The 26,852-nt window shown below is 44.0% G+C and overlaps 1 protein-coding gene across 3 annotated transcripts; it reads right to left on the bottom strand.

Moving 5' to 3' along the window:
* Nucleotides 1–1,530: 1,530 nt before the first annotated feature.
* HJV (hemojuvelin BMP co-receptor) lies at nt 1,531–25,319 on the bottom strand. 3 transcript variants are annotated; one of them, XM_072114970.1, is made up of 4 exons: nt 25,089–25,319; nt 8,745–8,893; nt 7,255–7,754; nt 1,531–4,484 (listed from the first exon to the last, which is right to left on the bottom strand). In XM_072114970.1, the coding sequence occupies exons 2-4, from the start codon at nt 8,836–8,838 to the stop codon at nt 3,864–3,866; spliced, it is 1,215 nt and encodes a 404-aa protein (XP_071971071.1). In that variant the 5' UTR covers nt 8,839–8,893; nt 25,089–25,319; the 3' UTR covers nt 1,531–3,863. The 3 variants fall into 3 exon arrangements, with proteins under 3 accessions (XP_071971071.1, XP_071971070.1, XP_071971072.1); XM_072114969.1 differs by lacking the exon at nt 25,089–25,319 and adding an exon at nt 14,966–16,762; XM_072114971.1 differs by lacking the exon at nt 25,089–25,319 and adding an exon at nt 10,322–10,355.
* Between the last annotated feature and the right edge of the window lie 1,533 nt (nt 25,320–26,852).

Below are 26,852 nucleotides of genomic sequence, written 5' to 3'. Positions count from 1 at the left end.
AGGCCACTCACAATACTGAGCCTAATTTTGACTTGTATCATCAACTTTGGATCAGCCTGTAGTGTGTTTTTACACTTTAATTTTGTGTATGACTGCAAATCCAGACATCCATGGGTTAATAAATTTGATCTCCATTGATGATTTTTTTGTGATTTTGTTGTCCGCACATTTAACATTGTACAGGACAAAGTATTCAATGAGAATATTTCATGAATTCAGATCTAGGATGTGCTATTTTAGTGTTCCCTTTATTTTTTGTACCGTATTTGTTATGTATGGCCTCCTTCCTTCTAAAATCAACTTTTAAAATTGTGCCAATGAGCCTGTAGTTCTCCTTGGAGTATTACCAGAGCCCCTCTATACTGCAACTTTGCAAACTATTATACTGTGCAGGAGCACTTCCCTCCTCTCACTGTGTGTGCTGAGACTTCCTCTGCTGTCATGAGACTACAGCAGGAAGATGGAAGTGCTGAGGAAGAAAGGGGAAGAGGGTGCTCCTGCACAGTGTAACAGCCTTTAAAGCTACAGCACAGAAGGGTTTTGGTAATGCCCCCCAGAGCCCTTAAAGGAAACCTACCATGTGATTTGATGCATTATGAAGCAAACATACCTTGAGAAAACTAGCTGCACTGATGTAAGATCATATCTTGGTTAGTCCCTGTGCTGAGTGGTTTTGCTGATAAAACAGATATAACATTATGATAATGAAGCTCTGTCGCTTCAATGGCTGGTTCAGCGCTTGCTCCCGTGCTTCTTCTAGCCTGTGAGTTTTTCTCTGCAGGAGAGGATGATGTAATCACTCTTCTCCCTGCCAGACAGAATAATCAATTGCTGCACCATCCCCCAGCTGCTGTGTATGCGTCATCCAGCTCAGGTTGATTAGTCATGCCTGACTAACCTCCATTTGTCATTACAAGCTCAGTATCTAATGTGTTGATCTAGGCAGCCCGCCTGACCCAGCTTTCCCAAGGTCCTGAATGTTATAATTGTTTTTTAAGCAAAGCCACTCAGCTGAGGGATTAACCAGGATATGATCCTGCATCAGTGTAGCTACAGCATTCTCAAGGTATGTTTGCTTCATAATGCATCCAATCAAATGGTAGGTTTCATATAAGTTGAATGTAGAAGGAGGGAGGCCATGGATAATAAATATCAGAAAATCACCACAGCCGCAGTGCCTGGATCTATGAGTAAATGCCCCTGGTTTATCAACCTTTAAAATTATGGTAATGAGCCAGAAGGGCTACCCTAGCCCCTCTATGACCTGGCTTTACAGGCTGTTACACTGTCTCACCCTCCCTTCAGCTCTCTCAGCACTTGTGCATTGATTACTTCCTGAGGGAACAGAGGGGAGGGTGAGACAGTGTAACAGTGTGTAAAGCCAGTTCATAGGGTAGTCCTTATGGCTCATTAGCATAATTATAAAAGTTGATTTTAGAAGGAAGGAGGCCATGGATAGTACAGGATCACTGGGCGCCGTCATTAATGCAACACGAAAACACTGAGTCCAGACCAGAGCGATGGTTTCCATATATATATTTATATTTCTCTGCTTTAAATATATTTACAGCACAAAATAATACACAAGTCCACAAAAACGTCTACATTTATATAAAACTAAAATCTTCTTTTCACCCGGTCAATATATAAAAACAGTTTGAAAATATAAGTCGTCTTTTCTCTACTTCAATATATTATAACTTTATAGACATTTTTCGCTTTTTTACAGAGGTACGACCATGCTGCCACCTTGTGGTGAAACTGTATATGAAAAATCATATTGGGTAAGTTTTTTTTTCCTGCAATCCCATGTGTTGCAATCAAAATTGTATAAATCAATGTCAATTTATACACTGTTTCACCTGTCATGAACATGTGCAAGTAGGTGGCATGGTGTCCAAAGCGTTCTCTCTAAAACTCTACCGATTTCTTGTCTGACTACGACTACAGTGCTACCCCGTGTCTATGTCATATAGCTTTTGAGGCACCTCGAGTGACCAAAGTTACATACCACTCCTTACAAAGTTAGGCAGCTTTACCCATCTTAGGCAGTATAATAATTCCTGACGCCTTCCCAAAATTTCTAGAACACCTTTCTTTAGTATCGCACCGTCTAATAAAACCAATTATCTTTTCAGTCTTATTATAAGTGCTTAAAGTAAGTTGTATCTCCCATCACTAAAAGAAATAAGCAGATCTGAGTTAAACCCCGCCCCTGAGGAGCTTCAGCTTTTCCCCAATGAGGCCATTAAGCATTGTTCTATGAGGATAAACTATTATAATCCAGCTTTTTTGCCTAAAATTGATAAATCTTGTTCCGAGGATCTTAAACTTGACCTAAGTGAGACTAGAACCATGAACATTGAACCAAAAATCTAGATTTCAGATCATAGCAATATTAGCATAATGGGATAGGTCCCACCCCTGAGCAGCCTGACGTCCTAATGTGGCTTGAAAAGCTGTTATTGGGTACATTTTCAGTTTTTGTGAAGCCTTTTTTAAAGGGTAATTAAAAATTTTATCAAATAATGATTTATTCTTGGTATTAAAATTTCCAGCACAAGCAAAAAGTAGTTGTAATCAGGTTTGTTTCAGCTATTTACCTGTCGGAAACTAATTCATGTGACAATTGTGACATTACTAAAATTGGAGCTCATCTCAAAAGCCTCGAACCATCACGATTTTGGCTTTATCTTTCATTGATTTTGAGTTATTTGATGTTTTATTTTACAATTATGTGAATTTACACTTTGTATCTAATGTGTTCAGGTGGTGGGAAGTTACATACACTGTATATTTGTTATGCAAAGCTCCAAACCCTCCGTTTAATCAAAAATGTAAAAAGATTTCAATATTCTGACCACCTTCTCCTGCCTTAGTAGGGTTTATACATTGCACTCAGCAGTAACATTGTTTCCAGACAGCTCCCTATAATGGCAACTGCAGGTAGTTTACTAGGATTTATAGAAAAAAAATGATAGAAAAGTGATAAAATAAAAAAAAACAATAGTTGCATAATTAATCAGCTGCCCCTCCAGTGATCCTTGTTAAAGTAAATCTGTTTTTATGCATTATGAACCAAACATACCTTGAGAATGTTGTAGTGATGCAGAAACATATCTTGTTTAAAACCCTGAACCGAGGGGTTTTGCTCAAAAAACAATTATAAAATTCTGGACCTTGGGAAAGTTGGGTTGCATGCTGGCTGCTGTACATAAACTCATTACACAGAGCTTCCTGAACTGTCCAGACAGGACTTATCAACCTGAGTTGGATGAGTCATACACAGCAGCTGGGGGATGGTGCAGCGATTGATTACTTCTGCCTGTCAGGGATAACACAGTGATTACATCATTCTCTGGAGCAGTGCATAATTAGTGTAAGAGTAGAAACGCCGAGCCAGGCACAGGAGCACCAGAGCTTCATTATCATAATTTTATAATAGTTTTTTCAGCAAAACCATTTAGCACAGGGATTAAACAAGATATGTTTCTGCATCAGTGTAGCTAATGCATTCTCAAGGTATGTTTGCTTCATACTGCATCAAATCAAATGGTGAATTTCCTTTCATTTCTGTACATCAATGATGTACCATTTGATGTACCATTCTCTAAAAAAAAAAAAAAAAGCAAATCTGATATAAGCCCCACCCCCGAGGAGCTTAAACTACCTTACTGAAGCGATTGAGACCATGGCCATTGCACTATATGCCACCATTTTTTTTACAAAATTTTCCCATGTTAGAAGACAACATAAATAGCTCTAAATCACTAGAAAAAATTATTGACTTTTTTTCCTGGATAATGCAAAGATGCTCCTGATTGGCAATTTATTTCCCTTTTTTGACCTCTATTTTGGAAGATTTACACAAAGTTGTATGTCTGCCCAATGAGAGCGATGACAAGTATCAGGCTTAGTGATAAGACCGGTCCTTTCTCCGCTCTGCTGAAGATATGTAACGTTCCCGGTTCAGGGTGGAAATCTCTGGCGTCCTCCAGGGCATGGAAAGCTGCGTCCGTCATATTTACATTTCCTGATATCAGCAAGTCAAAGACACAAGACTCAAAGTACATGTCTTCTACAGCCAGTCTCTCCCGGCACAGGGAGCGAGCACTCTCCATGCTCAAGGTGTGAGTCCTACTGAGGTCCTTAGTCCTGGAGATCTGCTGGCTGGATGGGCAGCCACCTACACAGAGCTGCAGGTCCTGCTCCTCCCGGAAAGCCCTGGAGATCTCCTCAGCCATACGTAAGGAGAAGGACAGCTGCCTGCCCAGCTGGCGCACACGGATTGTGGTGCCTATGTAAGCAGCGTGGATCTCAATGTACTTCCCAGGCTCCTTCTCATGAATGGTGAGGCTGCTGCCACCTGCTCTCCTGCCGCCATTGACCGAGCCGTCATCGAAAGCTGCTGGAACGTTGCCCACTTCGGCCTGGTACACTTTCTGGTCAATGCACTGCTTCATGTTCTTGAAGATTATGGTTAGCTGTGAAAACAGGACAGACAGACCATACATTAGATCAAGCACAATATCATGGCATCTCCTTACATCCCCCATGCAGAATACATGCACGCTCGTACAAGCCGAGCATGCACAAGCCGAGTATACACAATCCGAGCGTGCACACAAGCCGAGCGTGCACACAAGCCGAGCGTGCACACAAGCCGAGCGTGCACAAGCTGAGCATCTACAAGCCGAGCATGCACAAGCCCAGTATATACAAGCCATGTATATACAAGACGAGCGTGCACAAGCTGAGCATGCACAAGCCCAGTATATACAAGCCAAGTATATACAAGCTGAGCATGCACAAGCCAAGTATATACAAGCCGAGCTTGCACAAGCCAAGCATGCATGTTTATGAGTGACCCTTGAGTGACAGATCTAATCTCTATGAACAGCTTTAGTCTTGCTGATTTCTGCTTCAGTTTGTCAGTGATAGGATTTAGAGATCCGAACCATAAGAATTGGTGTTGGCTACCTGTATTCCCAGGAAATGTGATAGTTTAACCCCAAATCTGGCAGAGATAAGAACCCACAATCTGGATCTGTTTTCCCTGCTCTCCGATCCTCCAGTGATTTAAAGGGGTTGTCTACTTTCAACAAATAATTGATATGGTTATACAATATTCCAATATACATTCTGTATCAATTCCTCGCTGTTTTCTAGATCTCTGCTTGCTGCCCTGCTATAGAAATCTTCTGTGTTTAATTCCAGTGAATAGAAATCTGACCATGGTCATGTGATCATGTGAGCAGTGATTATCACACGGATCTGATTACTCTCTGTAATAGTAATGGGTCATGTACCTGCACGTCCATAACATCTCCATGGACAGATTATATCCACTGGAAGTAAACACATAAGATTTCTATAGGAGGACAGCAAGCAGAGATCTAGAAAACTGTGAGGAATTGATACAGAAAGTATATAGGATAGTTGTCAAACTTTTCCTTACACAAACCATATAACATATTTGCTGATAGTGGACAAACCCTCTAAGTTTTTTCTCACCTTTAATTCAAACCTCCCATTTAAGTCTCCAGGACTTCTCCCAAGCTGCACCAATTCCCAGGAATGACTTTCCCCGAATTATCAGACTAATCCCCAAAGCTTCAAACATGCTCTTAAAACCCATCTCCTTGGGCAAATCCATCACATTCCCTAACCGCATGATAGTTTAACTCTTTCTTCACTAACCCGTCCTGTGTCCTCCTCCCGTCTGTTATTCTACAGGCACCACATTGAATAGTGGCACTTTATCTGTATAGTATGGCTGCATAATTTTCTCTATGCTATATGGGGGCACTAATTAAAGGGGTTGTCCAGTTGAAAGATAATCTACCATTTGTTTTTATGCATTATGAAGCAAACATAACTTGAGAATGCTGTAGTTACACTTGATGCAGAAACATATCTTGTTTAATCCCTGATCTGAGTGGTTTTGCTCAAAAAACTATTATAAAATTCAGGACCTTTGGAAAGCTGGGTTGCATACAGGCTGCTGTACATAAGCACATTACATGGAGCTTCCTCAACTGTCCAGACAGGACTAATCAACCTGAGCTGGATGACTCGTACACAACAGCTGCCTGTTGTGCCTGACAGGCAGTGATTGATTACTTCTGCCTGTCAGGCACAACACAGTGACGATGTATTCTCTGAAGCAGTGCAAGAGGAGAGGCGCCGAGCCAAGCACAGGAGCAACAGAGCCTCATTTATCATAATTTTATAATAGTTTTTTCAGCAAAACCACTGAATTCTGGCGAATGGTAGATCTCCTTCAAGCACATTCTAGCAAATAACTGATAACGTTTGTGTAATGAAAAGTTATAAATTTTTCAAACACACTCTCTGTATCAATTCTTCACCGGTTCCAAAATCTGTCATTCAACAGGAAGCCTCAACGTTTAATTCCTTTAAATAAACACCGGTCCATGGTCATGTGATGTCACACAGGTGCACAGCACATTATAACAAACAGTGTCATCAAAGATGTGTGATGATAAGAAGCCGTGCACCTGTGTGACATCACATGACCATGAACCAGTGTTTATCTAATTGAAGTAAACAATGTAACCCCTATGGATTGATTAGAAACAGGCCCTCTAACCCCCATGGATTCTTTATGTACAGCCTTATGCGGGCCCCCCCAGCATCTCTGGGCCCAGGCAATTGTCCGAGTATGCCCAGTGCTGGCACCAGCCCTGTAGAAAACCATAAGGAATTGACACAGAAAGTATAGTGGAAAATCGTATAACTTTTTGTTACACAAATTATATCAGTTATTTGCTGTTAAGTTCTTAAAGTGGACAACCCCTTTAAAGGAAATCTACCACCCGGATGAAGGATTGTAAACCAAGCACACTGACATATTAGTGAGTGCCCCCTCTGGCAGAAGCTGCTCTTCATGTAGCTTTGTATGCCTTTGTTTTTAAGAAAAAGAGGTTTTAAAAATTATGCAGATGAGCTTTTGGGGTTCCAAGCTCCATTGACATCTATGGAGTCTGGAGCCCATGAGGCTCATTTGCATAATTTGCGAAACACAAATTGTAAAAACATTTTTTTTATTGTAAAAACAAGGTCCTAAGAAGCTAAAAGAAAAGCAGAACTGGCAAGAGTGTCCAGTATGTCAGTGTGCTTGGTTTACAATCCTTCATTCTGGTGGTAGATTTCCTTTAAGTGTGGAGTGGACAAGATACTTGTACGTCTCCATGAAGTTACTTGAATTGAAGTGTTTTACATGACCTTTACCTTGCTGATGGCTGTAGCGTTGGAGGCCTGGTGTAGCTGTGCGCTGGTGGCCTGGACAAACAGATATTCATTGTCTAGAAGAGGCCACGATCCGTTCACTCTACACGTCTGAAAGTCACCACTGAAAGTGCGGACATGGGGGTCGCCAAAAACCCCACAGTGCAGATACTTGGGACCAGTCTCGTGCTTTTCACGGTAGACCTTGTCGTAGTCACAGGCCTGTTTGATGGGACCATCGGGGAGAGGCTGTGGCGGCTGCCGTCGGGGAGGAGTGGTGGGCCCCACCTTGGAGCAGTTGTGCTGAATCATACGATCCTCAATGATGTGCACCGCTGAGTGGTACACCAGGTCTCCGCGGCAGGTCCGGGCCGTGTTACGAGTGCACTGAGAATATGCACGTAGGGCGTTACAGAATACAGCGTTATTGTTGGAGATCCTTGGATTTGATACAGCAGCAACATAGTCCGCGTTACATTTCACAATTTTACACTGCGCATCCACTGTACAGGGAGGAAAAGACAAAGATTTCTTATTAATGTGCAATATTCTCAACCTTTGTTTTGTTTATATATGTCCTCACAAGACCAAAGACCAAAGCCTGGTAGAGAAGTTCATTCGGAACGTTGCGGGAGAACCAGTACTGGAATATAGACTTCAATTCCCAGAATTCTGGAAAATCTGTGAGGATCTGGGCAGGTGTCTACAGTCCGGGGCAGGTGTCTACAGTCCTGCGCAGGTGTCTACAGTCCTGCGCAGGTGTCTACAGTCCAGGGCAGGTGTCTACAGTCCAGGGCAGGTGTCTACAGTCCGGGGCAGGTGTCTACAGTCCGGGGCAGGTGTCTACAGTCCTGCGCAGGTGTCTACAGTCCAGGGCAGGTGTCTGGGTCACTGGACCTGTCTCGACCAACAATTGGACTCCTTGGACCGCAGCATGCCATCGCGAGAGGAAGGGGAGTCTCATGGTTTAAGAAGGCCACTCACTAGCCAAAGCAGATGAACAAGGTTCTTTAGAGCCTGGCCACAAGTGCCTAAATGAGTACCACCGCAACGCTCGGTAAGCACATTTATTTTTTTCTGCCACCACTTCTCTGAGCCCCACAGGGAAATGGCCGCTCTCTAACCTCATCTCAGTTGAATAGTCACAGTAAAAGCTAACCCAAAAGGGGAAAAGTTGAGACGTGATCACGAGAAAGGCCATTGGCAGAGTCTATATGTGATGGTAATGTGGGCAGAGATCCACTACTACAGATTGTCTCACGAATGTACAGGCTGCGGCATCAAGGGGCAGGAAGGCCGTGTATGCACCTTGGGAGCCAACTTGATACTTGGTCCCAGCCGTGTCCACCACTGAGCCTGCACCATTGGCGTTACAGCTAAACTGAAGATCAGAACCACCTAGGTTTTACTTGTTGGAAAGGTGTCATTTTCCACCATTGTATTGTAACGTCAATTGATGGGATTCATTCATTCGAAATTCCCAGAACTCCTACCTTGTTTCCAAAAGATAAGCAGGAGCACGGTCTTGAAGAGAACACTGTCGGAAGATCTTGTTGAGAGGTAACGTCTGCTGGTCGGCCTACCCATTCCAGTCCATTCAAATCTCCTGGGGATGGACGCTCCTCACAGGTTCATCCTCCACCTGGCACCATAAAGTTTATCGTTATTAATGGCCTTTTTAGTGTATCAGCTTTCATTAAAAAGTTCCTGAATCTAAAAATCATTAGAGGTCCCACACTTGTGTGAGGTATATGTAAATCTCTTCTATTAATTCCTTGACCTCAAAGTCTATCGTTACAGCTCCAAGATAGATAGATCTACCAAGAAGATTCCCGCCATCTCCGCTCAACATCTCAGTTTCCTTGCTCGATTTTCAGTTTCCATGCCTGTTCAGCAACTTGGCAGTATGTTTTTTGTGATAGTCCCCCCCCCTCTTGCCATGGATACCCCCTATACTTCAAATGGCTAATGTCCAAGTATTAAATGGAGACTGGCTGGTTGCCCAAGTCTTCTTCAAGTGCCTCTTGAAGTTCAAGAAGCAACAGTAAGAGTTGGCCAAGAAGGACGGGTGTAGGATTAGGACTTGGTCACAGCATGCCAATTAAATAAATAATATTTGTCTCTGCATTAATTAATAGTGAATGAAGTAATAAGCAGACTTAAAATTTGTAATCGTATTTTGTATGAAGTGTCGATCCACTGATTCCTGCGCAGTTGGAGTTCAGATGAAAAATGATGGTGAGCAACAGCTTTGATGATATCGTGATGGGAGAGGACTCATAGTCCTGCTCTGGCTGATAACATGACCCTCAAACAGGTCCGTTAAAGCTATTCTGTACTTCTGTTACAATCAGATCAGCGCAGCACCTTGTACAGTTTCCTTTGTGTTAAAAATTTGTTCTCCTGCTTTCAGGAGAACAAGAGCAGGATACAAGCTCCTCCCCCAATCATGACATCATCAAAGTTCCATTACCTTGTAAAATGTATCTGTGTTCTGCATGTTGCATTGATACAATAAACTAATTATTCCCCCTACAATTACAATTATAATTATAGAAAAATATATAAATATTAATGTTTAGCTAAATGGAAAAAGAAATAAAAATTCCTCAAAAATCTTTAAAAAATGAGATTATAATTTACATTCCTTTTAAATTAACGGCACTGGTTACTTGGAAATGGTGGGGGCTAAAATCCTAAACATAAATATTTTTTATTTTCGTGCAATAACTAGTGGATAGGGGTGGCATAGGGGCCACAATGGGAGGTGGTTGTAAGTTTGGGGGTAGCTATCACTGTGGCTACAGGAGGGGAACACTTGTAAGTAGGATCGGCGGCATTATACAATGCAATTTGCCATTGGGGGATATTATTCTATTTTTAGGCTAAGTGGTGTGGGGGCCAGTAAGAGAGGCATTATACACTAAGGGGTACGATTAGGGGCAGGGTAAACAAACAAAAATTAACCATGCCACACCAGGCACACTGCAATATTTACTCCCCTTTGTGAGGTATGTCTTAGACTCTTCGAAAGTCAAAGTTGGAGACCTTTTTGGAATTTACGACTTACTTCATTAGCAGGCAGCATGTTCCATGGGTAGACATTTTGTCCCTACAAAGAGAATAACCAAATGCTATATTTTTGGGCATTTTTGTATCACCACCTGAGTCAACTAGGTATTAGACATTGTAACAGCGCTACAGAAGTTTCATCGAACATCAGCCAACTTGTTCAAAATGGCGCGTGTCAAGACGTTGGTGGTGTCTAGTATCATTCCATTCTTTTATACTCATTTATTGCTGCAATTTGCTGTTTTTTATGCTCAGGACATGTGTTTTGGGAATCACTGACCCTTAGGTCACATATGGACGAAGTGTTTTTTTTTTTTATGCATCTTCCGGGTTAGATGTAGGATGTCGATCTAGTTAGCACTAATTGCCTTGACACCTTTGAGGCCTTGGTATGACATGCAGCATGTGGTCCTCATATGTGTTCTGCTTTACATGGCCGATCTGGCAGTATAGCCCCCCATCTGTCTCGGGAAGACTCTCACTAGCTTAGGGTATTAACTGTGCCATTTGGGCCGTCACGTAGAGGAATGCATTGCTAATACCGCTCAGCTGTGAGAGCCGCCTGGTGCACATGTTGTGCCCTGATGGAGCGTATACACAGCACCACTTAGCGGGGCACAAGAGGCTCAAGTGAGTGATGGAGCTCCACCACTTTCCTATCATCTCCGGGGTTGTGTAAAGCTCCATCATAGTTCATGGTGGAGGAGCACCTACTCATACCCAAAGGGGTTGCATTCAAGTGCACCCTAAACAAAGCCCAAATGGATCTCCCTTAGCATAATAAATGATACCCCATAAAAATTTAAAGAGAACAGAATGTAAAGAGAACAGCACCAAGATCTAGAGTTGTACCTCCTGAATATCAAATCATATCACAAATCTGCACCTTGTCGAATTAATAAGTCTAGTCCATGATCTGCCATGTAGACTACAATTACCAATTACAAGCCCTCCAATAGACCCAAAACTGCAGCCCAGTTAATCCAACATCATGTATACATCATGTCATTAGGCTTCCTGAAAGTCATGCTTGATATTACAACGTAGCAAAAGAGGCAATGTTTCCCTTATACCATCCTGGAAAAACGTATTTGCATATTACCCAGAATCCCCCAGTGGAGCCTCAATGGCTATAAGTCTCCACACGTCTTGGCAAAGTCTCCGTAAGTAGAGCTCTTGCTTCCCGACCTTAGTGTCTATCGTCTCCTAGTCTCCTTTCTCCTTACATATTGTAGGACCTCAAGAGCAGAGTCTTCATATTATCCCCAAATTCAGGTGTAGGTAGTGGATATCCATTAACCAAAACCCTGTGTGTACATCCCCTATCTCCGTGCACATCCCGTGTACACACATATAGGCCCCGATTCCTCCCAGGCTTCCCGAGGTTACAAATGTTATTTTGGGTTAATCGTTCATTATTTTCACATTCTTTGGCACCACCCGCGTCCATCTGTTGAAGTTCCAGCTGACATAATTTTTTTGGGGGGGTGACATCATTACGCTCTTGGATTTTTTTTTTTTTATTTAATTTTTTTGGGAAATCATCAAATTAGAGATTCCCACACATAACTCCCCTGGTGTCGGCCGAGCCTTTGTACATCAGGCTGTGTACCGTAAAATCCCATGAATGCGTTGCGATCATCTCAGCCCAGATTTATGTTATAGGGAGGAGGAAACGGGGGGAAAAAAATCATCTTCTTCTATCGGAAACATCTGCTCGGCCCCCCCCATTTATTTTCGACAATATTTATCTATTTTTTTCACCTGCACCGGGGACTCAGAATTTGAGTTTTGTTGCCACAGACTTGTCTTGACCTCTTCTTCTAATATAAACCATTTGCTGCCATCATTTTCTACGCATCAAAGAACTGAGCTATGGGAAGAAGAATCGGGAACATAAAGCATTAACATTAGGGGCACCCTTTACGTCCACCTGCTGAACACCAGAGTCTCCGCAGCTGGGATGAGGAGTTGTCTTGGCCAAACTCTTTTTCTGTTAAGCAAATTGCTCTCTGAAGACTTGGGAAGTATTTCCTTCCAGATCAACATGTGGCCAGATGTCACGGAGAGGTTGGGGAGGTTGGGGGGGGGGGCATACGGCAGATGTATTTTACCATGAAAACACTCTACTCTCGCGTAACAAAGGTCCTGCTTACTTTAGGAGATCAAGAAGCTTACAAGACATGAGATTATGTCATCACCAGCAACCTCGTCCGCTCACGAAGCTTGTCAGATTTCTGGGCTGGAAAGATCTGAAGATCTTCTCGATGTAGAGTCACCATATTTACCGGGGAGTAGAAGAAGTCAAGTCGTTTTTATGTAATAGAAGACAATGCTTCATGATAAGGTCGGTTTCAGACGACCATATTTAAGTCCATGAAATGTATCAGCCATATTTTTCATACTGGAAACCTTGTGGGGACTTGGGAAGTTGTCCATCATTATTGATGGTGTGAATCCCTTACTCATGATGTAATCAAGGTTTCGGTGTGAGACCTTAGTCCTAGGGGGAGACCATGACTCCTAGCATCATAGATGAGTACAGGAGACTATACTGATGGGAGAACAGGTCCCTACCAACACCCAAGCTATTGTCGATATTATGGTTGACAAACTTGGAAAGTAAGCCTCAGGCCTATCCTTGATTGACTAAGCATAAGGTTCGGTGGACCAGAGGTTTCCGACGCCTTGTCCAACTGGGTAGGGCCACAGGGGTACCCAATGGAGTAGGGAGTGTAAGATAAGCTTTATGGTATACTTAAAATATTCATACAAGTCACTCCAACTCCTAGTATATTGAAGCTGGTGCACAAGTAGGGTACCAATCCTTATTCCACGTCAATAGCATTGGCTCACACTGACAAGGCAATTAGTTCCTTAAATTTCGGATGAAGGTCTTGTGACCGAAACGTTAAAAATGAAATAAATTGTGGATTGCCAATCGGTGTTTTCAATTGCATTTTATCTACATTGAGTGCCGACTCAGTGCTATTGAAGCTTTGAGATATAGGGGCAGATTTACTTACCCGGTCCATCCACGATCCAGCGGCGCGTTCTCTGCGGTGGATTCGGGTCCGGCCGGGATTCATTAAGGCAGTTCCTCCGACGTCCACCAGGTGGCGCTGCTGCGCTGAAGAGCATCGTAACGTGCACAAGTTCACCGGCCTATTCCTAGTGAAGGTAAGTGTAAGCTCCGCAACAGGTTTTTTGTTTTAAATGCGGCGGTTTTTCCAAATCCGTCAGGTTTTCGTTCCCCGATTTCCGTCGCGTGCATGCCAGCGCTGATGCGCCACAATCCGATTGTGTGCGCCAAAATCCCGGGGCAATTCAGGGGAAATCGGCGCAAATCAGAAATATTCGGGTAACACGTCGGGAAAACACAAATCGGGCCCTTAGTAAATTACCCCCATAGACTTGGTCAGAGTGGGCCAAGCCGGAAGAAGGACAGAGAGGACTTGATGGTCGTTCCAACAAGAAATGATTGTGAATAGTCACTGAAAAATTAGCTTCTGGTGAAGCAGAGAGGATTTGGATATGAAACCATGAGGAGAGGTACCCAATAGTGGGCAACATGGAGCCTAGCGTTAGAGTGGTGGTGGACAGTGCTATAGGCATTACAAGCAGCTTCAATAACCCTAAAAGTTATCGATTTGGGTAGGACCCAAAGGAGTGAGGACCTCTGGACCCAAAGGAGTGAGGACCTCTGGACCCAAAGGAGTGAGGACCTCTGGACCCAAAGGAGTGAGGACCTCTGGACCCAAAGGAGTGAGGACCTCTGAGATCACACTTAGCCCATTGTCCACTAGGGATAAAAAGGCTAGAACCAGCCAGGCCCAGTCCACCCAAGGAATCTAAATTGTGACAACCCCACAGTATCCATAATATTCAGAATATACAGATGTCCTCATCGTTGCTGTGCAGGGATTCTTCCGATTGGGGAATTTCTTCAAAGCAAGACACAAAACCATGTTTACTTTTTCAAAGCCGCTCATCTTATGCTGCACATCTCCTGATATCTCACACCATGAACCAAGGATACATTGGCGGGACCAGAGGGACAAACAACCTACCACCTATTTTAGTATCAGCCCAGCAGAATTATCGAGCCCTGGAGCCTCATCTCATCTGACCTACAGTTAGGGTTACCCCACAACCGTCTGCTATGTAACGAACAAACCATACAAGCACCTTGTACAAGACGATTGATTTCTATGCAGTGCAAAGGGTTAATGGTTTTGCAGAGAACCACAATATTGTTGTAGCAATGTAAACACCGTAACATCAGGGGTGCTGGATCTCCGCCAAGATCTATGGATGTTAATGGGAGAGGGAGGGGATGACTCTGAGGCCCGGTGAACACCTCCAGGTCACCGGCAGACTCGTCAACGCAGGTTTCAAGACAATATTACAAGCAGACGGTAGAAGAAAACATTATAAACATTTTTTTTTACAAATTGTAATTATAGAAACTATCATGTGGAGCTCCCCTTTAAGTACCCTACTCAAGATTATTGGGGGCAAATTGAGGAATCGACAAATTAGGTCGCCCAAAATTGGTCAAAACAAGACATGACGGTGGAAATGTATACATATATTAAGCTGAATCTACACATTGTGATATATTTCTGCAGACCAGACTTACAGTGGGGCATGTTTTCTGACGTCCAGAAGCTTGTGGAGCAACGTGTCCTCTCAAAGGGGTAGAGCTTGGAAAAACACAATCGTCGTCCACCTGAAATATATTTCAAAGACCGTCGGAGTTCCTCCCAGTCCACTTTTTTCCTCCGTCCTCCTCCATAAGAGTGATAATCCAGGACTTTCCGACGCAGCTGTCTCTCTGTATCTACAAGGATTTCGAGAGCTTCGGTGGCTGTCAGTTTAAGGACTTGATCTAAAACCAATCTGCCCTTCACACACAACAGATAAGGGCATCAGCGCCCGCTCTAAAAACATCACCAGAGTCTCCTGTCCAATAGGCTTCAACCCAACCCCAAATTCATAAGGAATCTGGTAAGAAGTCTTGTCGTGGTGAATCCTTATCTATAACATCTTCTGTAGAGTCTACGAGGTAGATAGGACATCACAAAAAAATGTTCATCTGGGCAAAATCTCCTCGAAAATATTCACTCGTCCAAAAGATCGTGGTAAATGAACATCGCCAAAGTCTCTTGTACAATAGTTTAGAACTTCCTAAATCTTAAATGTATTTGTCTCAACGTCTTCTGTTGAGTCTATAAGGTTCCATCATGAGGCACATTCCTCCAGTAAAAAGCCTCCGAAACTGTCCAAAATTTATTAGGATCCTTGTTGGATGTGTCTTGGTGGTGGAATCTCTTCTACATCCTCTATGTAGTCTACTAGGTAGACATCATGAGATACATTCTTCCAGTGAAAAGGCTCCGAAACTGTCCAAAATTTATTAGGATCCTTGTTGGATGTGTCTTGGTGGTGGAATCTAATCTACATCTTCTATGTAGTCTACTAGGTAGACATCATGAGATACATTCTTCCAGTGAAAAGGCTCCGAAACTGTCCAAAATTTATTAGGATCCTTGTTGGATGTGTCTTGGTGGTGGAATCTAATCTACATCTTCTATGTAGTCTACTTGGTAGACATCATGAGATACATTCTTCCAGTGAAAAGGCTCCGAAACTGTCCACAATGTATTAGAATCCTTGTCTTAAGTCTCTTAGTGGTGGATTCTCATCTACATCCTCTATGTAGTCTACTAGGTAGACATCATGGGATACATTCTTCCAGTTCGAAGGTCTTCCTATCAACTAAAAATATGCAAAACACATCCGACAAAGTCTCCAATCCAACATGACTGAAACCAATCAAAGAACTCTAGTGGTGGATCTTCATCCACAACATCTCTTGTCGAGTCTTCGAAAGTTGATAGAATGTCACGTCGCAAGTTCCTCCAGTAAAAAATGTCTTCAAAAATATTCAATCCCACCAAAAAAATTAATCAACATCACCCGAGTCTCTCGTCCAAGAGGGTCCAAGACAACCTAGAATTAGGGAAAAGCCTCGTAGCGGTGGATCCTCATTTACATCTTCTGTTGAGTCTACAGAGTAGACAAGACGACACAAGGTTCCTTCAAAAATATTCACCAACCAAGAAAAATCTTAACAAATAGACATCACCAGTGTCTCAAAATGCCCCAAAACAATCCAGAATTCATGAGGAATCTCATAGGAAGTCTCCTCATGGTGGACCCTCATCAACACCATATTCATGAGGCGCCTTCTTTCGGTGAAGAGGTCTTCAAATGTCACCCCCCCCCCCTCTCAAATAGAATCCTAATAAACAAGTATTCTGAAGCTTCTCTCCACGGCCATTGAGTAATAGTTTGCTTCCACCTCGTGCACAAAGCTAATGATCAACCGCTTCCCGGTATGGAGAGCAGGAGCCTTGATCTTTGTCAGTCCTGGTCCATGCCAACTCAAAGAAGAGGAAACCACCGCAACGTGGATTGGTTGTATTATTAATAAACTTGGTTGTGTAACGTGATGTTCCGGGAGCCTAATGTGAATCTGGTTGTGGGGCCCCGCCCCCATGTCTATAGTAGTGCTATGCTACACACCTTCCTTGGCTACTATCCAAAGGCTCCACCCCCCACCCATCCCATATGAATCGGAAATGGATGGAAACTTATACTTTTTTATAAACTTTTGTCCCAAATTGCCCAAATTTTGGGGACCATTTACCACTTTTAGTCAAGATCAAGGGGGTCTGCCATATTTCTGGTGGTTTCTGGATGCTTATGGGGCCCATACGGGGCCACTTTACCATATAAGAAGACTAGTACTATAAACCATATATTATAGTCAGGGGTTAGGACAGGTTTTGCACTGGGGCCTTCAGCTTCAAGTTACACCACTGGCTGTCATGTCCTCACACTGCTGTGTCCTTAGCTCTCTGCAGTGAACTGCTCAACTTCACTTCTAACCAAGGTTATAGCCGATTAGAAACTAAAGCTGTGACTAGAGCAGAGGGGAGGGGCTGCAGAGCAGTTCAATGCAGAGAGCTCAGAGCACAGCAGTGTGAGGACACCCCCTCAGTGTATTTGAAAGAACACCTCTTTTTTTTTTTTTTTAGCTCCTTCTGCTCCATTTTTTTCAGTTGTCATTAGATTTATTATTTTTGAACTAGTAAAATTAGAGATTTTAGAGAATTTAAGAGAATCGGTCACAAGATTTTACCCCACTAAACTATTACCCCCTTCAAGTTAAAATGTCCTCTCTTGAGTTCCCTATTTAATGTGAACGCTCACCCATTTACCTATATAAAAAAAAAAAATCTCCTCCAAAGTCAGGCAAATATGACTCTTCTCACATCATTTTCACATGAGATGGGTCAAGTTTAGTAGTTACAGGAGTAGTGTCACTTCAGAAGCCCTTATGTTCTATAGCACCTAGAAACATTCTTTTTGTGTATAAAAAAATCTTATCTCTCAAAACACATCAGGCTTACGGTTCTATGAGCTACAGAACTGGACAGGAACTGGATCTTTATCTGCAGCTTTTTTTAGTTACCTTTATCTCTGGTTCTGTAGCTTATCTAAAAGATGAGATCCTTATCTTTAATATGACACCAGCAGTATGTTTCTAGGTAATACAGAACCAAAGATAGGGGCCTCTGAAGTGACCCCTCTCTCTGCAACCACTAAACTTGACTCATCTCATATAACAATGAGGTGAGAAGAGTCATATTTGCCTGACTTTGGTTGAGATTTTTTATAGGTAAAACGGGTGAGATTTCACATAAAAGAGGGAATTTTAGAAAGAACATTTCATGCCCTAGCTGAGGGGGAGGATTGGTTTAGGGGGATAAAACCTGATGACAGGTTCCCTTTAAGGCTCCCAGGCCTAGGGGTGTCCGTACCCTCTGCAGCCCTTTAAGCTACGCCCCTGTCAGAGGTTAATATTAAAGTCCTGGGGGACTATAGGACCCTCGCCCCTCTCGCTGCCCTCCTGTTCCGTTTATTTTGGTGCTGCAACAAGCAGGCGCTAAATTTAGACTCCGCTCCGGACAGGGCCAATTAAAACATGCACCTGGCAGGGGGTTGTAGAAATAGCCCGGCCTCAGTCTGTGGGGGTCCTTGAGACCAGAATATCTATTATATACAGGAATATCTGGGTCTGGGAAAGCTGGGTGATATCCAATATCACTACAGTTACAGTTACCTGTCACCCAGCTTTACATGAGCTCTGATTGTCTCTTGTTGTCCTGCAAAATATATACACAAGAGAGATGTCTTTCTTGTCATGTTTGAGATTCAGGGTTCTGGGAAAGCTGGGTGATATTTTATATTACCGCTTTACTGCTCTTGTCTTGGTTTGTCACTCAGCTTTTCTCTAGTGTTGCAGTAATATATACCCAAGGGATGTATATGTGCCTGGTTTGGCTTGTGGTGTATTTCAGATTCCGGGAAAGCTGGGTGGCAATCAACATAATTTCCATTACAGCGCACTCTTGGTTTGTCATCCAGCTGTTTAAGAATCCTGAATGGAATATGTGTCTTGCAGTATAGGTATGTGTACCCTATACCCTATGGATGTGTCTCAACTGTGCTATCTGTGGTTGCCATTCAGGATCTTGGGAAAGCTTTGAGACAACCTATACAACCCCAAATAAGCTTTAAAATGACCAGCTACATGTCTTTTTAAAACTCCTGAACGTCATTTTAATGTCAAGTATATTTATATGGGAGGGGGAGCTAATACATTGCTTTCTGCCATTCAGGATTCTGGGAAAGCTGAATGACGACTCTTATGACAGCTCCCTCAGGGTTATCTACCCAGCTTTTCCCAATTTACTACTAAATACATGTTTCATATGTAAGTGCAGTTCCTCCACCTGGTTGTCTAGATTTGCCATTCAGGTATATGGAAAAGTTGGATGCCAGTTAGTACAGTCTACAGTTGGTCATTGTAGACTACTTTTTTTATTTACTCTTCAGGATCTGAGAAAGTTGAGTAATGGCTAATATCTAATACAGCATGCTGTCCATGCAACTAATGCATATTTACCTTGCCAGGCATGTTTTGTTTTCAGGATTTGGGGAAAGCTGGGTATGAATTATTACAACTTTAACAGCACCTCATTTAGGATTTTGCACTCAGCTTTTCTAGACTCCTGAATGATAAATTAGTTTTGCAATGTTCAACGATATAATCGGCCATATGATATACATGTTCACCATTCAGGCTCCTGGAAAAGCTGTATGACAATTAATATAGCCAACAGCTTGTCATCCAGCTTTTTAAGGCCTTTGAATGACAAATATGTAACAATACATATGTTATAGACGTTCTGACTCCTGATAGAGATGTGTATCATTCAGGATTATAGTAAAGCTGGGTCACAACCAATTATGGTCACCAACATGACTCCCTCTGGGTTTGTTACCCAGCTTTTTGTGGCCTCAGCATGACAAATCTGCCTAATTATGTAATAATTCACAGGTAAGAGATGTTTCCAACTCCTACTAGACATGGGTGTCATTCAGGATTATGGTAAAGCTGGGTCACAACCAATTATCGTCACCAATACGACTCCCCGTGCGTTTGTGACCAAGCTTTTCGAGGCCTCTGAATGACAAATCTGCCTACTTATGCAATGAAACTTGATTTAGAGATGTTTCTAACTCCTGCTAGATACGGGTGTCATTCGGGATCATGGTAAAGCTGGGTCACAACCAATTATGGTCACCAATATGACTCCATTTGGGTTTCTCACCCAGCTTTTCCAGATCTCCAAAAAATCTGTAGTATATTGTACAGATTTAGTATATAGACAAGAGATGGCTCCCAGCCCTTGTAGTCATGTGTGCCATTCAGGATCATAGTAAAGTTGGGTGACAACCATTACAGCTTTTTCATGCTTCTGATGCGTTATGTTGGAATATTTTAGGTCTCTCTTGCTGTTCAGGATTCTGGGAAAGCTGGGTGTCAGTGTATACAGTTGGTAGTTCCTGTGTGTTTTGGGATGTTAATGGGACACACATGTAATTTCAGGGGTGAAGTGTCGGGGGATGGAGCACATGTGACCCCTGATTGATGGGATCTGGTAATACTCCCCCCAGGTGCTGAGGGGCAGGGGCGGCCATCTTGGATATGTCATGGCCAGCTCTGGGGAGCAGCCTGTGAAGTGGATCACTAATCCGCAGCTGTGTGACAGGTTGAGCGCTGGCGGCCAAGTCCCATATTAATACAACGCACTCAGATTCAGCTACAACCACTGCCATTCAGGATCTTGGGGAAGCTGCCAATAGCAACCAATCACAGCACAGCTTTCATCTCATATTCTGCTGTTCAACACTGGAATCTGCACTGTGATTGGTTGCTAAGGATAAAGAAGGTTTTACACATTTCCACTATTGTTTCTATTGGGAATTCGGTTCAGAAAACCCAGTTTGGGGGAGAGGACGGGTCACATCTTCTGGATGTACAATGCTGATCCAGGAGTGAGGGGGGTACAACATCGCTAGATTAGAGGCGAAAGTCGATTAAGAGACACCTTTATTAGGCCTTATTGTGATTTTTAAGTCCCAACTTGTCATGATAGATATTTTGGAGTCCTGCCTCCGCTTTCCAGTATTTTTGAGATCTGCCCCTGTCGTGGCTCATATATTGGAGTCCCGCCCCTGTCAGGGATCATACATTTGTCGGGGATCATATATTGGAGTCCGGCCCCTGTCGTGGCGCATATATTGGAGTCCGGCCCCTGTCGTGGCGCATATAATGGAGTCCGACCCCTGTCGTGGCTCATATATTGGAGTCCGACCCCTGTCGTGGCTCATATATTGGAGTCCGACCCCTGTCGTGGCTCATATATTGGAGTCCGACCCCTGTCGTGGCTCATATATTGGAGTCCGACCCCTGTCGTGGCTCATATATTGGAGTCCGGCCCCTGTCGTGGCTCATATATTGGAGTCCGGCCCCTGTCGTGGCTCATATATTGGAGTCCGGCCCCTGTCGTGGCTCATATATTGGAGTCCGGCCCCTGTCGTGGCTCATATATTGGAGTCCCGCCCCTGTCGTGGCTCATATATTGGAGTCCCGCCCCTGTCGTGGCTCATATATTGGAGTCCCGCCCCTGTCGTGGCTCATATATTGGAGTCCCGCCCCTGTCGTGGCTCATATATTGGAGTCCCGCCCCTGTCGTGGCTCATATATTGGAGTCCCGCCCCTGTCGTGGCTCATATATTGGAGTCCCGCCTTCTGTCGTGGCTCATATATTGGAGTCTCACCTTCTGTCGTGGCTCATATATTGTAGTCCCACCTTCTGTCGTGGCTCATATATTGGAGTCCCGCCCCTGTCGTGGCTCATATATTGGAGTCCCGCCCCTGTCGTGGCTCATATATTGGAGTCCCGCCCCTGTCGTGGCTCATATATTGGAGTCCCGCCCCTGTCATGGATCATACATTGGAGTCCCGCCCCTGTCGTGGCTCATATATTGGAGTCCCGCCCCTGTCGTGGCTCATATATTGGAGTCCCGCCCCTGTCGTGGCTCATATTGGAGTCCCGCCCCTGTCATGGCTCATATATTGGAGTCCCGCCCCTGTCATGGCTCATACATTGGAGTTCCGCCTCTGTCGTGGCTTATATATTGGAGTCCCGCCCCTGTCGTGGCTCATATATTGGAGTCCCGCCCCTGTCGTGGCTCATATATTGGAGTCCCGCCCCTGTCATGGATCATACATTGGAGTCCCGCCCCTGTCGTGGCTCATATATTGGAGTCCCGCCCCTGTCGTGGCTCATATATTGGAGTCCCGCCCCTGTCGTGGCTCATATTGGAGTCCCGCCCCTGTCATGGCTCATATATTGGAGTCCCGCCCCTGTCATGGCTCATACATTGGAGTTCCGCCTCTGTCGTGGCTTATATATTGGAGTCCCGCCCCTGTCGTTGCTCGTATATTGGAGTCCGGCCCCCTGTCGTGGCTCGTATATTGGAGACTGGCCCCAGTTTTTGTTTATATATTGGATTCCTGTCCCATCCCCTGTCATGGATCATATTTTGGAGTCCCACCCCCTGTCGTGACTTATAATTAAAAGTCTTGCCTCCTCTTGCCAGTATTTTGGAGCACTGCACCGTTTCAAACAGTATTTTTGAATTCTGCTTCTAGTTATGGCCGATATATTGTGTATTTTTTTGAATAATTGGAATTTTCACATTATCAGATTTTGGGATATATGGGAATATTGTGCCAGGCTCGGGAGCTTTTCCCTTTATTCAGGGATACAGGTTGGTCTCCCCCTTTTATCAGGAGCCTCCTGGATAATCCTAGAGAGTTGAAACCCTACGAAAATTTAGTGGAATCCCCTATGTGTCCTATATGTAATGTCACCAGACTTCCTCCTGACACACTCTGTGCTGCTGTGAGGTTACCTCATCTGTACGAACGTGGACTCGCTCCTGTCTCCCATCTTCATATAAAGTCTACATGAAGAAAGCACCAGCCATTAATAGGTTCAGCATCCTTGTCTCCTGAAGCGCTCTGTGCTGCTGTGACGTTTCCATTTTCTGTCCTCTCTAGATTACATCCTAAAATCTTGACACCACCTCATGACATAAAGCCCCGTCCTTACCAAAATAATAAAATGTCACTGCAACCTCTACTACACTCCTCCTAAAATACTCTGTGCTGCTGTGAGGCTTCTATTCGCTTAGTATTTCTGATGTTACACCATTCCTCCCAACCATCTCCTCATCACATGTAGCCCCATTACTATTAATATGACTGAATAACCTGAAATACTCTGTGCTGCTGGTTTATTACATACAGATGTATGGACCGAATGAGACATAATGACAGAAGTGATATTGAGGCTGCAATTCCAGGTGCAGCCTGTGATCCAGAGTGGTGCTGTACCAAGTTTTTCTATCATTTATTTCAAAAAGTTGCCCGCCCGTATAGGGTTTTATGACCCCAGGTGTCTCCTTTCATTCAGCCCTCATCCTCTTTACAACTAAGTGTCACACTGTCCGCAGCAGGGTTTGCGTTTCAGTGTGATCCCTGTCTCACCTTTCCTGTAATCCTCCAGAGGACTAAACTGTCAAAGGCAAATTCCTGGCATGAACCCCAACAGCTGCAGTGTGCAGGACCCCACTATACCCACCCAAAGGGCATTTACCCCAAATCAGAATGGATGGAACTAAAAACTGCTGGATAACAATTGCAATTTTAAATTTTGGGATAAATGTCCCCCTAGTGTTGGGACGAGCCCCTCTGGTCCCAGCTGTTCTCATGTAAAGCTCCTGTACAAATAGGGAGAGGAACAAAGTGACGGCTGCCAGGGAAATTCACAGCTTCATGAGAGCGGGGGGCAAGTGACATCTGAGACCCCCACAGGGGGAGAGCACCACATAACACGCCTACTGGAGGACTACATGTCCCAGCATGCACTGCCCTGCCTACAGGGACTACTGGGGGACTACACATCCCAGCATGCACTGCCCTGCCTACAGGGGCTGCTGGAGGACTACACGTCCCAGCATGCACTGCCCTGCCTACAGGGGCTGCTGGAGGACTACACGTCCCAGCATGCACTGCCCTGCCTACAGGGGCTGCTGGAGGACTACACGTCCCAGCATGCACTGCCCTGCCTAAAGGGGCTACTGGAGCACCACACGTCCCAGCATGCACTGCCATGCCTAAAGGGGCTACTGGAGGACTACACGTCCCAGCATGCACTGCCCTGGCTACAGGGACTACACATCCCAGCATGCACTGCCCTGCCTACAGGGACTACACATCCCAGCATGCACTGCCCTGGCTACAGGGACTACACATCCCAGCATGCACTGCCCTGCCTACAGGGACTACTGGGGGACTACACATCCCAGCATGCACTGCCCTGCCTAGTACAGTGGCTATTGGAGGACTACACGTCCCAGCATGCACTGCCCTGCCTAGTACAGTGGCTACTGGAGGACTACACGTCCCAGCATGCACTGCCCTGCCTAGTACAGTGGCTACTGGAGGACTACACGTCCCAGCATGCACTGCCCTGCCAAGTAAAGGGGCTACTGGAGGACTATATGACCCAGCATGACCATCACTGATTACAATTTAAAAATGAAAAAAAAAAAAAATCATAATTTGCATAAATCATTTTACAAAATTTTATCAAAATGCGGCTAAAAACCTCCAAAACCTTCAATAATCACATGCGGCGGCTGGTGTGGAAAATCCATCATTGAGACCAATAATTACTAAATATTAAAAAAAAAAAAAAAAAAAAAAAGGAAGCTTCTACAAGTTTCTAAAATTGTTGCAACTTTTTTCTTTTTGGTTTGTTTTGATTAGATTTTATATTTTCAATTTTTTTCTCACTGCCAAACTTCTTTCTCTACGATGAATATATATATTTTTTTTAATCTCAAATCATATAAAAATATTTCGAAACAAAAAAATAAAAAAAATTATTGTAGTGAAGAAAAAAAAAAAAAAAAAAAGGTTTTAAATTAAACCTGCATTGAATAGTTATATTATAATAAATAATATTGCTTTAAAAAAAAAAAACACACACAGAATCAGATTATTTACAGCAAATAACTGAACAGTAAAAAATATGAAGAAAAAAAAAAAAACATTTTATAGAATTAAAAATCCGGAAAAAAAAAAAAAAGTTTTTCATTGCTTTGCTCTGTCAAACTGGTTAATTCTTAACTATTTAAGAAAACTAATGCATTAAAAATGTATAGAAAATTAAACTGCAATGTATAAAGCGAGTGGCGCAGTCACTTACCTGGCGCACAGTCCCGGGGCTGCAGGGGTCACTGGGCCATGACCTGGACCTTGGGTCACAGTAGGGTCACAGGTAGCGATGAATGGAAAAGTCCTAAGTCTGCATTGTGTCCCCCCAAATAAGTCGTCCCCCCAATACTTTACAAGCCGAATGCTATGACAGGAGCGCAGTGCTCTCCTCCCGGCTCTGACCCCTCATCTGGGACCACCTATTTCTTGTAGAGGGTGGGTGCAGCGCGTCCCAGCAGGGCTCCGGAGATACCGGAGGGGGGATAAATCAGCCGACATTTGGCACCTGCTCTCTGCTTGAACAACTGTGTTTGGCCTCCTGCGCGCTGGGTGCATGTGTTACTTGTAGGATGGGAGCAGGACAGTATAGGGTGTGTGTGTGCGAGAGGGAAGGGGGGAGACCAGAGGGGGCTAAAAAAAGATTGAAACAGATGTAGGGGAAGCCAGTGAGCTCAATATATGTCAAGCCTTCCCCGAGCTGGGGCCAGAGTGATAGGAGGGAAACTTCTCATGTCAGGAGCCGCACATCTAGGGGCGCAGTGTGGACGATTTAAAGGGAATGTTCAGACACAGCGGATACTAGGAGCAGCTTCTGGTTGCAGAAATTTAACACATTGTGCCGATTTATTTAAAAAAAAAAAATAGTAACATGTAATCCTCACTTTACATTTGAACCCTTAAAAGGGGGCGTCCTAGAGAATGGGTGCTCAATATCGGATTGGTGCGAATAGATCAGCCGTTTTCAGCAAGTGATAAGGAAGTGGACAGCGCCATTCTGTGTGCAGTGGCAGATCTGCATTAGCGAAATGAGGCAGAACCGAGTTGCAGTACCCAGTTCTGACCACCACGTACAGGATGGTGCTGTCTGCTTCCTATCCCATTCGAGGGGTCTGGGGGGCATGACACCACTAGGGGGCACCCAGGAGCTTACTGCATACAGTCTGTGTGAAGAGCTCCGGAGATTAGTTATACTATTGTAACTGTGATTGTTTATGGGTTGGGACCCTCCGCATCCAGGCAGTAGCTTAGGATAGACAATTTCCGATGAGCAGTCGGAGCTTAGGACAGCTGCGGTCCGGTCAGGGCCTGTATCTCCACAGCTTCCAGACGAGCCAACGAATAGGTTGTACATATCAGATCCTTAAAGGGGTTTTTCAGGAAGCCTGGTAAACTTTGTCATGTTAATTGTATCTACCCCCTTCTCCATCGCATGAATCTTCTGGTTCCAGAGAGCACAGGCCCAACCTCAGACCAAATCACGTGACTATTTTTGGAACCCCCACAGGACTTTCCAGGATTCCTAAAAAAACCCCTTTAAGGTCTAAACACTTTATTAAAAGCAGCAGTTCTGGCTCCAGCACTGGACTTCAGGATCCATTCTCTTTTGCTATACTGGTGCCAAAGGTTGTAGAACTTTCCTAATCAGATGGGACCTGAATTATTTGACGCCTCCCCCACCCGTCCATAGATCCCATCTAGTACATTTTATTCTGAATATGTTGAGAAAAAAATATTACACCTCGACCTCTTTAATTTCAATGTAACAGAATTGCAATACCAAAAATGACCTGTAGACAGGGGTGGCGCTGTTTCTATTGAAATAGTCATTCTGATTGGTGGATGGGTCCAGGGGGTGGATCTTGTATGTCAGAGCCTAAAAGCAGAACCAGTTGCTGCTCGTAGATGACACTCTTCATGTCCTGCAGCAGCCATTATGCTAGACAGAACATAGGCTGAGACATTCGAGGCTAACCTC

Source organism: Engystomops pustulosus, chromosome 7 (genome assembly GCF_040894005.1).
Source record: "Engystomops pustulosus chromosome 7, aEngPut4.maternal, whole genome shotgun sequence".
Lineage (NCBI taxonomy): Eukaryota > Metazoa > Chordata > Amphibia > Anura > Leptodactylidae > Engystomops > Engystomops pustulosus.
Note: the sequence above shows the minus strand (reverse complement) of the source record. Positions and strands in the feature narration are given on the sequence as shown.

Bases quoted from the DNA above. Each gene is read 5' to 3' on its own strand.
- HJV (XM_072114970.1), bottom strand. From the start codon at position 8,838: ATGGGTAGGCCGACCAGCAGACGTTACCTCTCAACAAGATCTTCCGAC. The intron at 7,755-8,744 runs GTAGGAGTTCTG...CTCCCTGTACAG, and splicing joins GCTTATCTTTTGGAAACAAG to TGGATGCGCAGTGTAAAATT. The intron at 4,485-7,254 runs GTAAAGGTCATG...CTGTTTTCACAG, and splicing joins ACGCTACAGCCATCAGCAAG to CTAACCATAATCTTCAAGAA.